Below are 21,824 nucleotides of genomic sequence, written 5' to 3' on the forward strand. Positions count from 1 at the left end.
GTTCCTGCTGCCTAGATCCCTGGAGTTCCTTTTATTCTTGACCTTTCTAAGGTCTGGATCTTCAGTTTTTCCTTTAATTCTCGAGTTGTTCTGTCAAGAAGCTCCCTTTTCAGCCTTAGGTTGATTACTTGCTGTCAAAGAACTTTGAATTTATATTTGTATCAAAGAAGTGACAACAGCCACAGCTGTATTATTTGTCCCCAGGAAGACACAGAGCTTTAGCAGAGGATAGGTTTCCACTGCCAGCCTAAGTTTTGTTCTATTAAGGGAGAAATACAGGACATGCAGGGAGGCCCACTCACTTCATGGTTAGAAGGATTTTCAGACTAAACTTTCCTGCGCACAAACGGGGAACTGCAAATGTAGAACCCTTTGTTGTTGAAGATAATAATATATGAAAGCCTTTGGGAGAAAATATCTGTTGGGGAAATTTTTTATTAAACTATAGTTTCATAAATGGCAATAAAGCACATATTGATCTGTTGAATGGAAAGAATTTGTTTTTGTTTTTGTTTCAGAGGACTGACAATATTTATTCAATAAATATTTGCTGAATGCATGCTATGTATAAGACACTTTAATATTAATCAGTAGATAAAACAAAGATCCTTTCCTTCATGGAGCTTAGATTCTGGAGGAAAAAGACAGAAAATGAAAAATAAGTCAACTGTCTAATGTGTTGGGTGATAAGTGCTATGGGGAATGTCCAAGCAGAGCAGGGTCAGAGGGAATGGAGTGTGTATAATGATTCTAAAAATATATCCATAGATTTTGTGAAACTCCTCCCTTTAAGAGGTAGAGCTTAATTCTGCTACCTTTGAGTGTGGGCCAGACTTAGTGACTCACTTCTAACAAACAGAATATGGCACAAGTGATGACATATCACTTTTGAGATTAGGTTATGAAAAGACTGGCTTCTGTCTTAGGTATATTCTCTTTCTCTTAGGTCACCTGCTCTGAGATAGCTGCCAGGTTGTCAGCAGCCTTATGGAGAAGCTAATGTGGCAAGTAGCTAAAGCCTTCAGCCAACAGCCAGCAATGATCTGAGGCCTGCCAACAATCATTTGTGAGTTTGAAAATGGATCTTCCTGTCCTAGCTGCAACGTCCTAGTTGCAACTTGAGATGACTACAACCTGTGACACTCATCTAGAACCACTCAGTTAAACTGCTCCCAGAATCCTGACCTTCTGAAGCGATGTGAGACAAAACATGTTTGTTTTAAGCTGCTAAGTATTAGAATTCATTGTTACATACTGATAGATAACTAATATAGTGAGGGTAAGAAGGGGGCAGTTACAGTATTAAATAGGGTGGTCTAGGCCTCGTTGAAAAGGTGACATTTGAACTAAGACTTGAAGGAGGCTGGGGAGGCATATCTGAGGAAAAGCAAGGAGGCCAGCATGACTGAAGTTGAGTAACGGTGGTAGAAAGTACTAGTAAAAGGGGTTAACCAGTAGGGTGGCCAGCTGATACAGGAACTTCTAGGCTATTGTAAAGGATACTGGCTTTTCTTCTAGATTAAAGGGAGAGTCATTGCAGAGTTCGGAGCAGATGAATGTAGAGTTGTTACCAAAAAATGTAACAAATGTATTAGAGAGTATAAATAATATGTCATGTATTTAAATTATGTTTACATAATTTTTTATTGAAAACTACAGATCAAGTTCTTTTGCTGTTCAATTTAATAGAGCAGTGGATGAGAGGGAAAAAGTATAGCCATAAGAAAATATTCTTAGGGAACTAATATAAATAATCCTGGCCATTTCACTGAAAAGGATATAACCAAATTTAATTTACATCATATAATGTTATTTAGTCAAAGGATTTTGGGGAAAAGAAACAAATTTATAAAAGGTTTCTTAATTGTTTGCAATGTATAACCTGCAGAAAAGTGTTACCTTTCTTTTTTCTTTTAGAGTCCTTTGTGCATTTGCAAACAACTCAGTGTGATTTATTAAAAGAATGAAGAAAAGACACTATTCAATGGATTTTCTCAACACTCATGAGAAAAATAAATTTAATCTCTTTAATTCTAAACTAAATTTCTGTAACTTTACTGATGTGACAAATAGTTATAACAGGGCAGTTTAATCTTACCTGATGTCAGACATTTTTGATGTTTAGGGATATATCTCTCAAGGAGACGCTTCATACATAAATCCTTGGCCTCATCCAAAGCACATTTTCCATCATCATTTCTAAATAATGGATCAGCTCCATTCAAAAGAAGTAACTCTGCCACCTAGAAAAAGGTCGCTTATGTAAGGGAACCCAGATTGAGGGTATATTACTGTAAATGTGTGCTAGCAGACAACTCTAAGTAACATCAAATATATCTTTTGAAAACACAGTTTAGATTTATCTATAAATCTTTGTCCAATAAAAAAAGAATTAATGTAGTTGCACTGAATTTTAACTCGTTGATACATGAGTTTCTTCTCAATAAAAAAGACTAAAGGAAGAATGAAAGGGAGAAAGAAAAAAAAAGAAGGTGGGAAGAGAAGAAAGGGAGAAAGAGTTAAGGGGGACGGAAGGTGGGAAAGCAGGCAGGCAGAAAGACAGGAGGCAAGAAAGGCTGAGGTAGAAACGTTGGTGGCTCAGCCACTAGTGAAATGAAGTTAGCAAATACACAAATAATTAGTACTGGGCTCTATAGTAGTAAATACAATTTTAACAGGTTCCAGGAGATAATTACATCTTCCATCTATACCTGTGCTGCTGCTGCTCCTCCTCAGACTGTTGGGGAAAAAGTGATCAATCTGTTACTACTGTTACTACTTCTCAAACAACCTCTTCTATGCAGCTCTCCCTGAGCTCTCCCAATGTCTCACCACCTGCTGCTGCCCAGAGAAAAATGACTTCTCCTTCCTTTCACACACATATTACTGCCCAATATACTCTATATTATGCTTATTTCTTTCATATCAGTCTCTCCTAGTGTACTCTAACTTTCTTGAGGGTTTTTCCTTCTAAAAATAATTTATTATTTTTCAGCAGGAAATTAATGAATATGGTTCAAAATACAGAAGGCTCAGACGAAAATACAATGCAAAATAAGTTTCCCTCCTCTACCCCTGTACTATTATTTTTTCCTGAGTCAGCCCTGGTTAGTTTATTCTGAAATTTTCCAGCAATAGTCTAGTCTAATAGGTATGTATATATGTATGTATACATAATATGTGTGTATACATATTTTTGTTACACAAATGGTCATATATTATATACACTCTGTATTTTGCCTTCTTTCCCCCACCCTCCCAACAAGTCCTTGGAAACTGTTCCATATCAGTGTAGACTACACTTCCTCATTCTCTTCAGCAGCTAAGTAATAGTATACTGTATGAACGTACTATAATTTATTTCACCAGTACCCTATTAATGGATGTTTAAGTTGCTTCAAAGCTTTTACTACAGATATATGTCTTCATATTCCCAGAGACTATCTTAGTGTCTTATGTGAAGTAAATACTAAAAAGTATTGTTTAGTAAAAGAATGAATGTAGGGCAGGAAGGATATGGTGAGTAGGCTTTAAAGTAACATTATACTAAAAGAAGCCTAAATTTCCATGTTAATGTATGGAATGAGAGGAAGGATATAAATTTCTATATAGTGTATGTACCTAAAGATTAAAAATATATATATATTTCCTTTTATAATAAAGCATCTTAGTCTACTAAAATAGTTTGAATCTTTCTCTCTTACCTTTGATATTATCTAGTTTGTGCCATTCACAAACACAACAGCTACACTTTCCTTATCTTCCTATAATAAAATGATTAGCACAAATTTATATTATGTCAGTTTTTTGGTTTTTTTTTTGAGACAGTCTCCCTCTGTTGCCCAGGCTGGAGTTCAGTGGCATGATCTTGGCTCACTGCAAACTCTGTCTCCCACGTTCAATCGATTCTTGTGCCTTAGCCTCCCAGGTAGCTGGGAAAAGGTGTGCACCACCACGCCTGGCTAATTTTTGTATTTTTAGTAGAAACAGGGTTTCACCTTGTTGGCCAGGCTGGTCTTGAACTTCTAACCTCAAGTGATTCACTCGCCTTGGCCTCCCAAAGTGTTGAGATTACAGGTGTGAGCCACTGCGTCTGGCCACTGTGTCAGGCTTTTAAAGAAGATATATATCTCTCTTTTGAGATAATAACTAGATGGTCTCAGGTATACAACATCTCTTTTGAAACTACTTTTTAATTACTTCGTACTCTGAGGTATGTGTGTATGTATGTGTGCATGTTCTTCTAGTGTTAATTCATGTTTAATTTTAACATGTTAATTCATGTTTAAAATCATAAAAGCAATATTCGTACATTGCAAAAAAAGTTAAAAATTACAGAAAGGTATTAAGTGGAAAGTCAAGGTCCCTCCCGCACTTATTGTGGTAGGCTGAAAATGCCCCCTTATCCACCCTAACCAAAAGATATCCATGTCTTCACCTCTACAACTTGTAAATGTCAACTTTATTTGGAAAAAAGATCTTTGCAAATATGATTAAGTTAAGGATTTTGAGATTAGGGGCTTATCTTCAATTATCTCACTGAGCCTTAAATACCATCACAGGTATCCTTAAGAAAGAGGCTGAACAAGATTTCACATGTACACACAGAGGAAAAGGTGATGTGAAGTCAAGGAAGAGGTTGAAGTGATGCAGCCAAAATCAAGGAAGGCCGGTGGCCACTAGAAGCTGAAAGAGGCAAGTAACAGATTATCCTCTACGTCCTCTGGAGGGAGTCAAGCCCCACTGATATCTTGATTTTAGCCCAGTGATTCTGATTTTGGACTTCCAGTCTCTACAGCTGTGAGAGAATAAATTTCTGTTGCTTTAAGCCACCCAGTTTGTGCTGGGTTATAGCAGTCATAGGAAACCTATACAGATTTGGGTACCAGAAAGTGGGGTGCTATTGTAACAAATACCTAAAAATGTAGAAGTGGCTTTGGAACTGGAAAGCCTGGATTGTCTTGAACAGACACCTGGTAGAAATGTGGATGTTAAAGATCCTACCAGTGAGGGCTCAGGAGGAGCACATTAGAGAGAACCTGTGTCATCTTCGATAATGCATATATCATCATAAACAGAATGTTGGTGAAAAAATGAACATTAAAGGCATTATTGGCAAGGGCTCAGAGGAAATACAGAACATGTTTTTAGAAGCTGGAGGAAAGACATTCCTTGCTATATAATACCAGAAAACCTAGATGTGTCCTGCAAGTTGTGTAAAAGCAGAACTTGTAAGTGCTAAACTTAGAGGTTTAGCTGAGGTGATTTCCAAGTGAAGCACTGAGAGTGCAACCTGGTTTCTTCTTAGGCATTATAGTAAAATGTGAGGAGAAAAAGATAAATTGAAGAAAGAACTGTTAGGCAAAAAGGATGATTTGGGAAATTCTGTCCATCAAGATTGGAAAAGATGGTAAAACTTGGAGATTCCTGTAAGAAAAGTGTGCTTTGTAGAGAAGACCAAGGGCATAGCTGCAAAACCTTTGTTAATGCTGAAAAGAGTAGGAATGTGACTCACGGACCCATTAAACCATCTCAGCAGAAGCCAGAAATATAAGTGGGCCTGTGGAAAGATCTGTGAAAGATCCTGTTGTCTAATGGCATGAATCCCTGATCTATGAAAGACCCTGTTGTCTAATGGCATGAATCCCTGTGACACACATGGTAAACTCACAAGGTTTTTTGAAAATGCTCTGTCTCAGAAACACTGCATCTTAGACTGAAAGAGACAGAATGAAATGAAGAACTGCCAAGATTTTAGAGACAGCAAATAGGATAATGAAACTACTCACCTGAAAATGTATGCTACCCTTTAAAAGAAAAGATAATACCAAGAATAGAAAGTCAGCAATGAGTGAAGAGTAACAGATGGCCGTGATATAATAGAGGCAGACTAGTCAGAAGCTTAGGAGATTAGCAAATAGATAGTCAAAGAGAACCTGGCTAAAACTATAGTCCATCTTGGTGGTCCAGAAGAATGCTGTGTATATCCAAGGCAATGTCCTTTAAGGAGATGCTGGAGAGGAAACTTCTGAGTTACTGGTCCCTGGCTAAATGCAGGCCAAACTCAAAACTCCCTGAAGAATGAACATAGTCTGTAAGCCACACCAGATCCAATAGTAAAATGTAAAAACCTTTCTGATTCAGGAAGGTTAAACACAACTTCTAACCAATCAATAATTGACCACTAAATGGTCTTGAAACAAGGGTATTCTGTTGGAAACCAGGCTAAAGATAAAAACAAGAAAAAAACAATTTTGCAAACAGGGTCACAAGGCTGCACACGGTGAGGGAAATAGACTTCACAATTTATCAAACAAAGAAACAACCCAAGCTGGGCATGTGGGTCAGGGGACTCAGCATCCAGAGTTGCTATAATAGATTATCTTAAATGTCCAATTTTGGCTGGATGTAGCGGCTCATGCCTGTCCCAGCACTTTGGGAGGCCAAGGCAGGAAGATGGCTTGAGGCCAGCAGTTCTAAACCAGCCTAGATAACACAAGCAAGATTCTATCTCTACAAAAAATAAAAGTAAAAATAATTTTTTAAAAAGCTGGGTGTGGTGATGCAGGCCTATTGTCACAACCACTTAGGAAGCTAAGGCAGGAGGATCACCTGTGCCCAAAAATTCAAGGCTGCAGTGAGCTATGATCACATCACTTTACTGCACTCCAGCCTGGGCAACAGAGTGAGATTCTGTCTCAAGAGAGACAGAGAGAGTGAGAAGGAGAGAAGAAGAGACATGAAAAGAAACACTAAAGTATGACCCATACACAGGATAAAAAGCAGTCATGGGAACTGCTTTGAGAGGGCCTATATTTGCAGAAAAACACTCTAAAACAGCTATTATAAATATGTTCAAAGAGCTGATGAAAGCCATGTTTAAAGAATTAAGAAAAAATATGGTGATAATGATTTATAAAATAGAGAATATTAATAAGCAGAAAGTTTTCAAAAAATCAAATGGAAATTCTGGGATTCAAAAGTATAAAAACTTCACCAGAGGCCTCAACAGAAAGTTTAAGCTGACAGAAAAACAGAATCAGTGAATTTGGAGAGACAGATTAATAAAGATTATACAATCAGAAGAACAGATTTTTAAAAGAATGAATAAAAATGAATAGCACATCAGAGAAATATGGGGCATGATTAAGCACAACAACATACACATTACAGGAGTTCCAGAAAGACAAGAGAGAGAAAAAGGAGCAGAAAAAAAAATATTCAAAGAAATAATAGCTGAAAACTTCCCAAATTTGATGCAAAGCATTAATACACACATCTAAGAAGCACAACATATTCTAAAAAAGATAAATACAAAGGGATATATATCTAGACATACTCAAAGTCAAAATGTTAAAAGTCAAAGACAAAATCAGCAGCAAAGGAAAAATAACTTATCATTTAGATAAGAACCCCAATAAAATTAACATCTCACTTATTAGAAACAATAAGGTCCAGAGACAATGGGATGAGACAGTCAAAATGCTGAAAGGAAAACAAAACTGCCAAGCATGAATCTTATATCTAGCAAAACTATCTTTCAAAAATGAAGGCAAAATAAAGACATTCACAGATAAACAAAAGCTGATAGAATGTATTGGTAGAAGACCTGCTTTAAAGGAAATACTAAAGGTAACTGGGCTGAAAGCAAGTGACAATAACTCAAATCCACATGAAAAAGCATATGAGTAATGGTAATTATATAGATAATTATGGGAGATAATATAATTGTATATTTATTTTCCTTTATTCCCTTAACTGATTTAAAAAGCAATGGCATAAAACAATATGATATTGTATTATAAGGCCTATAACATTTATAAATGTAATATACTTGACAATCATACCACAAAAGAGGCAAATCATAATAAAGCTGAATTGGAGTAAAACAATGATACCAGTTGGTAACTTGAATCTACAGGAAAACATGCACAGAACCAGAAATGTAAAATAGGAAGCTTAATAAAATAAACTCTATAAGTAAATACTTGCTCTTATCTCAGCTTCTTTAAGAGATATAAGATCATATAAAGTAATATTTGTAACAATATATTGTATTTATAAAATATAAAAACATAATATATATAACAGTCAAAGAACAAAAATAGGGAAAAATAATTTTGCTATACAGAAACAATGTTTCTATATCTCACTGGAAAAAGGTTAGCAGAAGAATGAAGTCAGTTTTGATAACTTAAGATGCATATTGTAATCCCTAGAGCAACCACTAAGAGCATAACTCAAAAAGACACTAAAAAAATTAAAGAAATTAAATTGTTACACCAGAAAATATTCACTTAATGTAAAACAAAGCAGTATAGGTGGGAAAAACACAAAAAAATGAGATAGACTGAAAACAAAAAGAAAAATGGCAGGTATAAATCCAACCATATCAATAACAACATTAAATATGAATGGATTAAACAACCTAATCAAAAGGCAGAGATGGTAAGATGTGATTCTTTTTAAAAATATACTATCTGAGACATACATTAGATACAAAGATAACAAACAAGATGAAAGTAAAAGGATGGAAAAAGACATACCATGCAAATGGCAAAAGAGACCTGGAGTGCTGGTCTGGTTTGGCTCTGTGTCCCCATCCAAATCTCATCTTGAATTGTATTCTCATAATTCCCACATGTTGTGGGAGGGACCCAGTGAGAGATAATTGAATCGTGGGGGTGGTTTCTCCCATATGGTTCTCATGATAATGAATAAGTCTCATGAGATCTGATGGTTTAATAAGGGGAAACCCATTTCTCTTGGCTTTCATTCTCTCTCTTGCTGCTGCCATGTAAGAAGTGCCTTTCCCCTTATGTGATGATTGTGAAACCTCCCTAGCCACATGGAACTATAGGTCCATTAAACCTCTTTCTTCTGTAAATTGCCCAGTCTCAGGTATGTCTTTATCAGAACGTAAAAACAAACTAAAACAGTAAATTGGTACCAGTAGAGTGGGGCACTGCTGAAAAGATACCTGAAAATGTGGAAGCAACTTTGGAAATGGCTAACAGGCAGAGTTGGAACAGTTTGGAGGGCTCAGAAGAAAACAGGAAAATGTGGGAAAGTTTGAAACTCCCTAGAGACTTGTTGAATGGCTTTGACCAAAACACTAATAATGATATGGACAATGAAATCCAGGCTGAAGTGGTCTCAGATGGAGATGAGGACCTTGTTGGGAACTGGAGCAAGAGTGACTCTTGTTATGTTTTAGCAAAGAGACTGGTAGCATTTTGCCCCTGCCCTAGAGATTTGTGGAACTTTGAACTTGAGAGATGATTTAGGGTGTCTGGTGGAAGAAATTTCTAAGCAGCAAAGCCTTCACGAGGTGACTTGGGTGCTGTTAAAGGCATTCAGTTTTATAAGGGAAGCAGAGCATAAAAGTTTGGAAAATTTGTAGCCTGACAATGCAATAGAAAAGAAAATCCTGTTTTCTGAGGAGAAATTCACGTCAGCTGCAGAAATTTGCATAAGTAATGAACAGCTGAATGTTAATCCCCAAGACAATAGGGAAAATGTCCCCAGGGCATGTCAGAGGTCTTCACGGCAGCCCCTCCCATCACAGGCCCAGAGGTCTAGGAGGAAAAAATGGTTTCATGGGCCAGAGCCAGGGTTCTGAATCTGTGTGCAGCCTAGGGACTTGGTGCCCTGTGTCCCAGCTGCTTCAGCCATGGCTGAAAGGGACCTATGTAGAGCTCGGGCTGTGGCTTCAAAGGGTTCAAGCCCCTAACCTTGGTAGCTTCCACATGGTGTTAAGCCTGCAAGTGCACAGAAGTGGAGTTTGGGAACCTCTGCCTAGATTTCAGAAGATGTATGGAAATGCCTGGATGCTCAGGCAAAAGTTTGCTGCAAGGGCAGGGCCCTCATGGAGAACCTCTGCTACGGCAGTGTGGAAGGGAAATGCAGGCTTGGAGCCCCCACAGAGAGTCCCTACTGGGGCACTGCCTAGTGGAGCTGTGAGAAGAGGGCCACTGTCCTCCAGACCCCAGAATGGTAGATCTACTGACAGTTTGCACCATGCACCTAGAAAAGCCAGAGATACTCAGCAGCAGCCCATGAAGGCAGCTAGGACAGATGCTGTTCTCTGCAAAGCCACAAGGGTGGAGCTGCCCAAGACCATGGGAACCCACCTCTCACATCACAGTGACTTGGATATGAGACATGGAGCCAAAGGAGATCATTTTGGAGCTTTAAGATTTGACTGCCCCACTGGATTTTGGACTTGCATGGGGCCTGTAGCCCCTTCATTTTGGCCAATTTCTCTCATTTGGAATGGTTGTAGTTACCCAATGCCTGTATCCCCATTGTATCTACAAGGTAACTAACTTGCTTTTGATTTTACAAGCGCATAGGTGGAAAAGACTTGCCTTGTCTCAGATGATACCTTGGACTGTGGACTTTTGAGTTAACGCTGAAATGGGTTAAGACTTTGGGGGACTACTGGGAAGGCATCATTGGTCTTGAAATGTGAGGACATGAGATTTGGGAGGGGTCAGAGATGGAATTATATGGTTTGGCTCTGTGTCCCCACCCAAATCTCCTCTTGAATTGTACTCCCATAATTCCCATGTGTTGTGGGAGGGACCTGGCGGAAGATAATTGAATCGTGGGGGCAGTTTCTCCCATACTGTTCTCGTGTTATGTTTTAATGAAAAATCTACTTAGATATCACAGCCCAGGTGCTAGGTATGCTCATTGCTATTGAATGTTATTGCTTTTAGGTATTTTCAGTGAAATATATCCTTTTAGAAAGAAAAAAAAGTCAAATTCATACTGATATTTTCATTTCAGACTTCAGTGTATAGATTTATGCATACCTTTGGTTCTCTACCTACTTGTATGTCTTTTTTTTAAGCTAAACGTTTGTTTCTTAATACAGTAACTGAATTACCTATTTCTTTATCATCTAATATACTTACAATATTACTGTTAACAATGCCAGTATTACTATTAACAATGAAACTACTAAAATGTTTATTTTGGTAGTTCTTTTTCTTACAGTATATTCCATTGGGGATGAAGAGGCAGAATATTGTCTTTTAAAGTACAAGTTAAATATTCTTTATTTGAAATGCTTATGCTTGGGACTAGTTTAGAATTTTGGATTTTGGAATATTTGCACTACCCTATGGGTATGATGCAGGCCTTTTTGACACTTTCAATAATATATTTATACCACAGAGCAGAAAATAAGCAAAAAACCCACAGTGAGTAATGCACATAGGTCTTGGCCCCATTTGGGGCACCGTCAGGTGTTGGTGTATCTGGTCTGAACATGAGCTATTTTATTACCCTTTGTGGATGGGCTTGCATGAGGGAATTTGGGCATGTCCAGAAAAGCTGAATTGCAGCTGAAGGGAGCTAAGAGGGTCTTTTTCTCTTAGGGTGACTGAGTAAATTGTATGTTGTGTGCCAGTGTGTTGACTGTAATCATCACATGAAATCAGGTGTGAAATTTTTCACTCACGGCGTCATGTCAACACTCAAAAAGTTTTGGATTTCTGATTTTTGGGTTAGGGATGCTTAACCTGTACTTGAAAGAATTTTGTTCTCTATCCTACTAACTTCTTATGTAAGAAAGCTGATTCTAGAGGGAGGAAAGTACTTGATGCAAAAGTATGATCAAAGGTGAAAATCCATGGGCAAGCTTTAAGTAGAAGTGTATTTCCTTAAGGGGCCTACTGTTTAAGCTAAATAAGTGATGACTGTGATGCCAGCCACTTACTGAAATTTCTCTTCTTGTTCCAGTGAATAACCCTTGGTGGCTTTAAAATATGTCTACAAATTTAACATTCCTACCTCCAAAGGTAGAGCCTGATTTCCCTCCTCAAGAGTGCAGGCTGGAGTTTTAGTGGCTTGCTTTTAACAAATAGTATATGGCAGAAATGACAGTATGTGACTTCTAAGGCTAGGTTAAAAAGTATTGTGGCTTCCTCCTTGTTCTCGATCTTGATTCATTAACTCTGGCAGATGCCAGTTGTCATATTGTGAGGACACTCAAGCAGCTCTATGGAGGCATCCATGTGGCAATGAACATGGCTCCTGCCTATAGCTATGTCAGTGAGCCACCTTAGAAAGAGATTTTGCAGCCCCAGTCAAACTTTTAGTTGATTGTGTTCCCAGTCAACATCTTGACTACAACCTCATGAGAGACCCTTAGACAGAACCACTCACCTCTGCTACTCTGAAATTCCTGACTCACAGAAACTGCAACATGATAAATGTTTATTATTATTTTAAGTTTTATGGTAATTTGTTAGGTAGCAACAGGTAACTAATACAGAACCTAAATGTAGGTTTAAAGTAGGTAGATACTCAATGAAAGTCATTTATTACTCTTTGGTGAGGAGAGAGCTTTTTAAAGGTAGAGAGTACATAAGCAGGCTTCAGAATTCCAAGTATTGGGCTACAGAGGAAATTGGTAAGTGCAGACAGTTGGTGAACGGACTGCCAAAGTATTAGTTACTGCCAAAGTAATGTATTCACTCCCCTGGGATCACCAACTGGATTTCCAGAAGAGTGAGGCTCTAGCTTCTGCCTTTTCCCTTCCTCCATACCTTTTTTTCATGCTCCTTGATTCTGAATTTGACACAAAACCTCCAGAGATAAACACCACAGCTCTTAAAGCAACCTCCTTATAAAACTATTTTTCCTGAAAGAAACCAATGCATTCTGTATTTTCTTTGCTGAACAAAATGTGAATACCCAGGCATAAATTCTTTATGTTTTGCTTGTATATGGCTTGTATATGAATTAGAGATTTAATTGTATCTACCATTGCTTTCAGTTTCCCTAGCTAGTCTTAAATTCCCAATGTAAAGGAGTTTGAAAGGTAGAATTTTTAGGTTGCTGTGTCTTATTAATTTTTAAGAGATTTGACTCATATTGTCCCTGTGATATGGCATTTTTCTCTCCAAGACATTTTATAGCTTTTCCAATTAGATTGTGTCCTTTGTTGTGATTCAATGTCTTATGCTTTCAGAGTTGTAATTTTTTGTAACCACTTCCATGTTATGGACCATTTGATCATAAAGATTTAAAGTCCAAATATTCCAAAATCCAAACACACACACAAAAAAACCAAAATCCTAAACCCTGCTAGTCCCAAGCATTTCAAACAAAGAATATTCAACTTGTACTTCAAAAGACAGTATTCTGACTCTTCATCTCTAATGGAATATAGTTTAAGAAAAAGAACTACCAAAATAAACATCATTAGTAGTTTCACTGTTAATAGTAATACTGGCATTGTTAATAGTAATATTGTAAGTATATTAGATGATAAATAAATAATTCAATTACTGTATTAAGAAACAAATGTTTAGCTTAAAAAAAGACATACGAGTAGGCAGAGAACCAAAGTTAAGCATAAATCTATGCTATGAAGTCTGAAATGAAAATATCAGTATAAACTCATGATTTCTTTTCCTTTCTAAAAGGATATAGTTCACTGAAAATACCTAAAAGCAGTAACACCCAATAGCAGTGGTTGTACCCAGACTGGGGTCTCTAAGTAGATTTTCCATTAAAACATAACGATTTACAGAAAATATGTGAAGAAATAAGCTAAACAATACCACAAAGAAAAAATGAGCCAAAACCAGAATTTGGGAAATTCTACAGGACAGATAAGCCATGTTTTTCAATAAACAGGAGACATAAAACCCCTAAAATATAGAAAGGACTGCTGTAGATTAAAACACATTTAAGATACATAACAAATACGTATGATATATGAAGCTTGATGGGTTCTAATTCAAATTAAAACTTTCTATAAAAACACATTTTTTAGATAACCTCAGAAATTTGGATATAGACTGGATGTTAAATGGTATAAAGAAACTTAACTTTTATTAGGTGAAATGATATTGCAAGTATGAAAAATTGTTTTTTATGGGTAAAATAGTATGATGTCTGGGATTTCTTTAAAATACTCCAATAACAAAATCAGTTCATGTTCTAGCCAAACAGGCCAGAGTTCTACCGCATAATAGAATGTATAATCAATTTTCACAAGAGAGTTTACTGAAAGGCCAGGCACGGTGGCTCATGCCTGTAATCCCAGCACTTTGGGAGGCAGAGGTGGGTGAATCACTTGAGGCCAGGAGCTCGAGACCAGCTTGGTCAAACTGGTGAAACCCCATCTCTACTAAAAATACAAAAACTTAGCTGGGCATGGTGATGTACGCCTATAATCCCAGCTACTCAAGAGGCTGAGGCACGAGAAGCGCTTGACGCCAGGAGGCAGAGGTGGCAGTGAATGGAGATCACACCACTATACTCCAGCCTGGTTGACAGAGGGAGACTCTTGTCTAAAAACAAAAACAAAAACAAAAAATAGTTAACTGTAGACCCACATAAAATGAATAATCACCATGTCTGAGGTCTATTTTTTCAATATATGTGAATTCCCAAACCAATGCCAACAAACCCCTTCAATTCAACATCCCATACACTCACAGATTACTGGATACTTCAAATAAAATCTTTGTTAAAGTTTTGATAGCTTATTTCAATGCCATTGCCTTCACCTACTAACAAAGTAAACCTAATAAAAGAGAAATAAAGGTTAGTCTGGCATGACTTGTTCTTAGTGATGCCTATGATTCTCAAAGAGCACTACATTCTTGCCTATATCTTCCAAACATATATTTAATAACTTGTTGCACATTTTCTAAGGAATAACGCTGAGCTGATCATTTGTAATTCTCAAATTCCAACTTTTCTACTCTTTTAAAAATGTATTTATTAACACTTTTATTAAGATGTAATTCACATGCCACACAGTCTACCTATTTAAAGAATATAATTCATTGTTTTTTAGTATATTAAGATGGTTGTGCAACCATTACCACAATCTAATTTTGGAACATTTTCATTCCCCCTAAAAGAAACCCTTTCACCATTAGTTGTCACTCACCATTCCCCACCCTCTAGACCTCCCATCTCTAATCTGTCTCTATAGATTTGACTATTATGGGTATTTCAAATTAACAGAATCATAAGATGTGGATTTTTTAAATGGCTTTTTCACTTTTAGAAAGCAGGATATTATCTTTTAGTATCTCTCCAATATAACAACTAAGACCTGTAAGATAATATATTCTAGTTCCTTTAACTCTCCAGAATGCTTAAAGAAGCTCACACTCCCCAGATAGTAAGACAAGCATTGGGTTCCCAAGGCTTCCCTGTTTGACATCTTTACTCCTGTGACACCAAAGGCATTTGAGCAATCCAATTCCCAGGGCCTAGGCCATTTCTCTGATCATCCTTGCCTCACGTCACACCAACTACTGATTTCAGCTTTTAATTTTCATGACTGCTCTCTAGACTTCCACTCCTGTCTTGTCATTCTCCTTTTCTCTCACCACTAGTCAGGATATGCCATGGTGCCAGAAGCATATGAACCACAGGGAGATTGGAGGATGGCAAGAGGGAATGCAGTAAGTGGGGAAACTGGATTCTGGGAATAGAGGCCTGTGTCTTTGGTTCCTTTAACATCATTGAAGGAACTAATTATTTCACATATTCAAAGGCCAAATAGGAGACAGCCAATGCTAGACTGTGAGGCAGAAATGGATTGGAGCCAAGTTCGAAGTGGGGCAAAGGAACAAATAGGAAAGAAAAAAAGAAAAATTAAAATGCTCAGGGCTCACTTTACTCAAAGGAAGAAAAGACTCTTGATCAGTATAGGTCAGCCCTGGAAAGTAAGGGCGCAAATGGGCTACGGGGTTAGAGAGAAGAAGTGCTTTGGCATGAGGTTTCTCTGCTTTCTGACAGAGAAAGGATTCACACTGTCACATGTCCAAGCCTGCATTCTTCTGGCCATTAAACTGGATCCTGGGAAGAATTCTCTCCTCCTAGTCCTCTAAACTATATGCAAAAATGACTACCCATCACAAAGATATACATTATCAAACAAATAAACAAACAAACAATGAAAAACAAACAACAAAAAAACTGCCTAAACCCTTCTGAAGTACTGTTTCATACTATGAAGGAATATGCCCTATCTATTCCCATGGATCCCAGCAGCCTTCTCCACCTCTGCCTGTGTTAGGCATTCCTTCTGGAAATAGGCAGAACAAATCTTGATCCCAGGTGGTTAATACCCGTTCCCATCCTAGAAGTTTTTAAACCCAGAGGGCAACTTCTAATACCTGAAATAAATAACAGGATACCTTCAGCAAGTGCCTCAGCCCTGCAATGTTGTTCTGGGACCAGAAAAAATGTGTAGTAAGCTAATATGGTTTCTGAGATAAACCTTGTATACTAGAATTCATAATCTTAATGTTACCATTTATTGCAGTTACTATTAACCAACTGGTATGCAATTATAGTAGTCTGATATTTTAACCTGCAGTACAGTTCTGCTGATATATCCTGGCTGATCATTAAGCTGAACTGATCAGAAACATTCTCCTGTCTTAGGCCGATTATGAAAGGGACACTAGACTCCTTAAAGCTGTAAATCTCCTGTCAGGACTGGACATAACTGTGTAACACTCTATAAGAAGGAAACATTCTTCTAAACCCTATAAAGCACCATACTGAAGGAGTTTGAAAGGAGAACAAATTGAAAAAAATACTGTGTAACCAAAAAGTTCTGTATGGTTATTAAAAGCAACATGTAAAATGACACCTATCATATTACGCACAACAAACCCATCACATAGTAAAATTTCATTATAAATTCTAAGTATTCATTAGCAGAATGAAATTAAACTAAAATTTCTGTATGTTTTCCTATTGTGTGGTTCCAGAGATATTTAATATTTGCAAAATATATTATTTGTTCTGCAAATAAAAGCATCACAGTACCTTATAATGTCCATTCATCACTGCATCATGCAGGGGAGTAATCTGGTACACTCCTTTGATATTTACATCTGCTCCACCTTTTAATAGTTCACTTGCTGTCCGATAAAATCCTCCTACACTAGCTTCATGAAGTGCTGTCCAACCTATCATACAAAAAGATATGGCATTTGTTTACATTTGGCATCTTAATAATGTTTTGTGCTTGCCCTTAAAAAACAACTCTGATTCTAAGTTGTTTCTTTAAAAATATTTTGATTATATGAGTCAAGATAGTATCATCTGAAAGCACACTGTATTATTTGGTAGGTTCAATAAACCTGAAGGACAAATCAAACTCCTACCCCTCAACTCTGTTGTGCAAAAATGTGAAAAGAAACAAAATATTTGAAAGTAATCCTGACCTCTCCAAATAAATAGGCTGTGCAGGAGTCATTATCAACTCAAAGAGAATACTGGTTGCAGGCTGACTTTCTGCAGAGATGAGGGGAGAAAAGCTTTATTTCTAGTTCAAGGTACTTCCATTAAAGTATCCAACTGGCTGGACTACATATCACTCGATTCAAAATGATATATTCATTTTTTTCTCTTTCTTTACAAAAAACATTTTATAGTAGTTTAACAATCACAAACTGCTCCAAGAAAACTAGTCATACAGGCAAATATTCTTTTTCTGTATTGGCCAAAGACAATGGTATAAGTTATAGATTTGTTTTTTTTTTTTTTTTTTGAGACAGAGTCTTGCTCTGTCACCCAGGCTGGAGTACAGTGGTGCTATCTCAGCTCACTGCAAGCTCCGCCTCCCGGGTTCACGCCATTTTACTGCCTCAGCGTCCTGAGTAGCTGGGAATATAGGTGCCTGCCACCATGCCCGGCTATTTTTTTATATTTTTAGTAGAGATGGGGTTTCACTGTGTTAGCCAGGATGGTCTCGATCGCCTGACCTCGTGATCCGCCCACCTCAGCCTCCCAAAGTGCTGGGATTACAGGCGTGAGCCACCACGCCCAGCCTATATATTTATTAAATTCCAGTAAATCACATGACAGATGTAAGAAAACTTGAAAGTTGCGTATCAAAAGAGAATTTCGCTAGCTCTTCTCAGAACATTCATCACAAAACAGGGATTCCCAATCTCAGCTTATGTTTCTTAGTTGTTATGAGTTTCACAGAATGTTTGCCAGCATACCTGGCCTCAACCCACCAGACGACAGTAGAAACTCCTATCCTAGTTGTAACAGTTAAACATGTTTCCAGAAACTGCCAAAAGTCCCCTGAGGGGGTGGGAGCAAAAGCACTCCAGTTGAGAACCACTGCCATACAACGTTAGGGGAGGAGTTTCTCCTATAGTATTAATTACTAAGTTTCGAGGAAGAAATGAAGAAACCCCAAAATTGTAAATATATAGTTAATAAGGTTTTTTCCCTATAAATTTCCTTAAAATGAATATGGCTTGTTTAAAGCAAAAGTTATAAGATTTATAATGTCTGTAGATATGATACATATGATAGCTATAGCATAATGGATATGGGGAATAAATGGACTATATGTATTCAACGTCCTCATATTTCATATGAAGTATTATAATATTAACTCTAAGACGACTGTGAAACATTAGAGGTGTATACTTAATCCCTAGAGTAACCTTGAGAAAACACTGCAAAGGCAAAGAAAGAAACAAAAAACAGATTAAGCACACAGAAAACAATTAGTAAAATGGCAGACCTAAATCCAACCATTTATGTTAAATGTAAATTGACTAATCACGCTAATTTTCAATTAAAAGGTAAGACTGTCAGAATGAATAAAAAAGCAAAACTATCTGCTGTTTACAAGAAACATAGTTTATTTTTGTTCCGACTTTTCTTTTAGGTTAAGGTTGTAAGTGCGCAGATTTTCTTAATGGGTAAATTGTGTGTCACTGAGGTTTGGTGTATAAATGATCCCATCGCCCAGGTAGTGTGAAAAGTACCCAATAGGCAGTTTTTCAACCCTTGCCCCATTCCCTTCCTCCTCCCATAAGTAGTCTCCAGTTTGTACTGCTCCCATCTTAAGAAATATGCTTTAAATATAAAGACACAGATAGGTTGAAAATAAAAGGATAGAAAAAGATACAGTAAATAAGCAGTAAACATAAGAAGGCTAGATGTCTATATTAATATTATATATAGTAGAGTTCAAGATAAAGTATATTACCAAGCAATAATGACAGACATTTCATGATAATGAAAGAGTTAATTTATCACAAGACATGACAATCATAACTGTTTATGTATCTAATAACAGAGCTTCAAAATATAAGGACCAAAAACTGCCAGAATCAAAGAAAGAAACAGACAATTCCACAATCCCAATTATGAGGATTTTAACATCTCTCTAAAAAAAAATAGATCAACCAGACATAGAAGAGCTGAACAACATTATCAACACCTTTACCTAGCTGAAATTTGTAAAACATTACATCCAACTAAAGAATAAACATTCAAGTACACCTGGGATATTCAACAAAGGAGATAATACATTATGCAATAATCAATTCTCAATAAATGGAAAAAGGTCAAAATCATATAAAAAGTATCCTTTATGTTCTTTTTAGTCAAATTAGAAATCAATAACAGAAGAGTATCTGGAGAATCCACAGACATTTAAAAATTAAACAACTTCTGATATAATCACCGGATCAAAGAAGAAAGTACATGAGAAATTAAAAATATTTCAAGCTGAATTACAATGAAAATAAAACGTACCAAAATCTGTGAGATGCAACTACTAAAGTAGTTCTTAGAGGTAAATTAAAGCTTCAAATGCTTATATTAGGGAAAAAGGCACAAAATCAGTGACTTTATTTTCCACCTTATTAAAGCTAAAAGAACAAAGAAAGCCAAAATAAGTAGAAGGCAGAAAAAGAGCAGAAATCAATAAAGTATAAAGCAAATAACAAAGAAAACTAAAAAAGCCATAAATCAATCCTTGAAAACAATCAATAAAATTGATTAATATAACTAAAAAAAAAGCCACAACCTACCAAAACAGACATAACATGGAACAGAAAATCTGAATAGCCTATACCTATTAACGAATTTATTATCAAAACTCTCCCACAAATAAAACAATAGGTCCAGATGGTTTCACTCCTAATTCTGTCAAACATTTAAGAAAGAATAAAAAAAAAAACCTCAATGTTAAACAAACTCATTCAGAAAACAGAAGAGGTGAGAAGACTTCTTAATTAATGAGGCCGGCATAACCCTGATACCAAAACCAAAGGCATTGTAAAAATATTATAAACTACTCATTATATACTTATATAGATTTTTTTAAATCCTTAAAAAAAATTAGCAAATCTTGATAAAAAGGATCCAGACAAAAGCATTATCTCTCCCCCAAAAAAATCACAGACAAAGGAATTATCCACCCCCAAAAAATTATAGGCCAATGTTATTCATGAATGTAGATGCAAAAACCCTTACTATACCAAATCAAACCCAGCCATATATAAAAAGAATGATACATCATGACCAGATACCGTTTATTCTAAGAATGTAAGGTTGGTTTAACATTTGAAAACCAATCAACCTAATTCACCACAGTAGTGAAATAAGGGAGAAAGTTTATATGGCCATATCAACAGATGTAGCAAAAGTACATGAGAAAAGCTAGCATCTACTTGATTTAAAAAGAAAACTCTGCACATTAAGAATAGGTTCCGTGATAGAGATACGAAAAAAAAAAAACTCTTCAAAAAATCAATGAATCCAGGAGCTGGTTTTTTGAAAAGATCAACAAAATTCATAGACTGCTAGTAAGACTAATAAAGAGGAAAAGAGAGAAGAATCAAATAGATGCAATAAAAAATGATAAAGGGGATATCACCACCAATCCCACAGAAATACGAACTACCATCAGAGAATACTATAAACACTTCTACGCAAACAAACTAGAAAGTCTAGAAGAAATGGATAAATTCCTGGACACATACGCCCTCCCAAGACTAAACCAGGAAGAAGTTGAATCTCTGAATAGAACAATAACAGGCTCTGAAAATGAGGCAATAATTAATAGCCTACCAACCAAAAATAGTCAAGGATGAGACGGATTCACAGCCGAATTCTCCCAGAGGTACAAAGAGGAGCTAGTACCACTCCTTTTGAAACTATTCCAATCAGTAGAAAAAGAGGGAATCCTTCCTAACTCATTTTATGAGGCTAGCATCATCCTGATACCAAAGCCTGGCAGAGACACAACAAAAAAAGAGAATTTTGAGACGAGCGGATCACGAGGTCAGGAGATCAAGACCATCCTGGCTAACACAGTGAAACCCCGTCTCTACTAAAAAATACAAAAAAACTAGCCAGGCGAGGTGGCGGGTGCCTGTAGTCCCAGCTACTCGGGAGGCTGGGGTAGGAGAATGGTGTAAACCCAGGAGGCGGAGATTGCAGTGAGCTGAGATCCAGCCACTGCACTCCAGCCTGGGCGACAGAGCGAGATTCCGTCTCAAAAAAAAAAAAAGAGAGAGAATTTTAGACTAATATCCCTGATGAACATTGATGCAAAAATCTTCAATAAAATACTGGCAAACCGAATCCAGCAGCACATCAAAAAGCTTATCCACCATGATCAAGTAGGCTTCATCCCTGGGATGCAAGGCTGGTTCAACATATGCAAATCAATAAACGTAATCCATCACATAAATAGAACCAAAGACAAAAACCAATGATTATCTCAATAGATGCAGAAAAGCTCTCTGACAAAATTCAACAGCCCTTCGTGCTAAAAACTCTCAATAAACGAGGTATTGATGGAACGTATCTCAAAGTAGTAAGAGCTATTTATGATAAACCCACAGCCAATATCATACTGAATGGGCAAAAACTGGAAACATTCCCTTTGAAAACTGGCACAAGACAAGGATACCCTCTCTCACCACTCCTATTCAACACAGCGTTGGAAATTCTGGCCAGGGCAATCAGGCAAGAGAAAGAAATAAAGAGGATTCAATTAGGAA

The 21,824-nt window shown here is 36.9% G+C and overlaps 1 protein-coding gene across 1 annotated transcript in view; it reads right to left on the minus strand.

Moving 5' to 3' along the window:
* Nucleotides 1-21,824, minus strand: part of ANKRD31 (ankyrin repeat domain 31) — a 185,979-nt gene that overhangs the window by 84,789 nt on the left and 79,366 nt on the right. Inside the window, 2 exon segments of the mRNA XM_033179887.1 lie at nucleotides 2,099-2,243; nucleotides 16,825-16,967. Coding sequence (XP_033035778.1) covers nucleotides 2,099-2,243; nucleotides 16,825-16,967 — 288 coding nt within the window.

The sequence above is a fragment of the Trachypithecus francoisi genome, unplaced genomic scaffold, assembly GCF_009764315.1.
Source record: "Trachypithecus francoisi isolate TF-2019V2 unplaced genomic scaffold, Tfra_2.0 Lachesis_group2, whole genome shotgun sequence".
NCBI lineage: Eukaryota > Metazoa > Chordata > Mammalia > Primates > Cercopithecidae > Trachypithecus > Trachypithecus francoisi.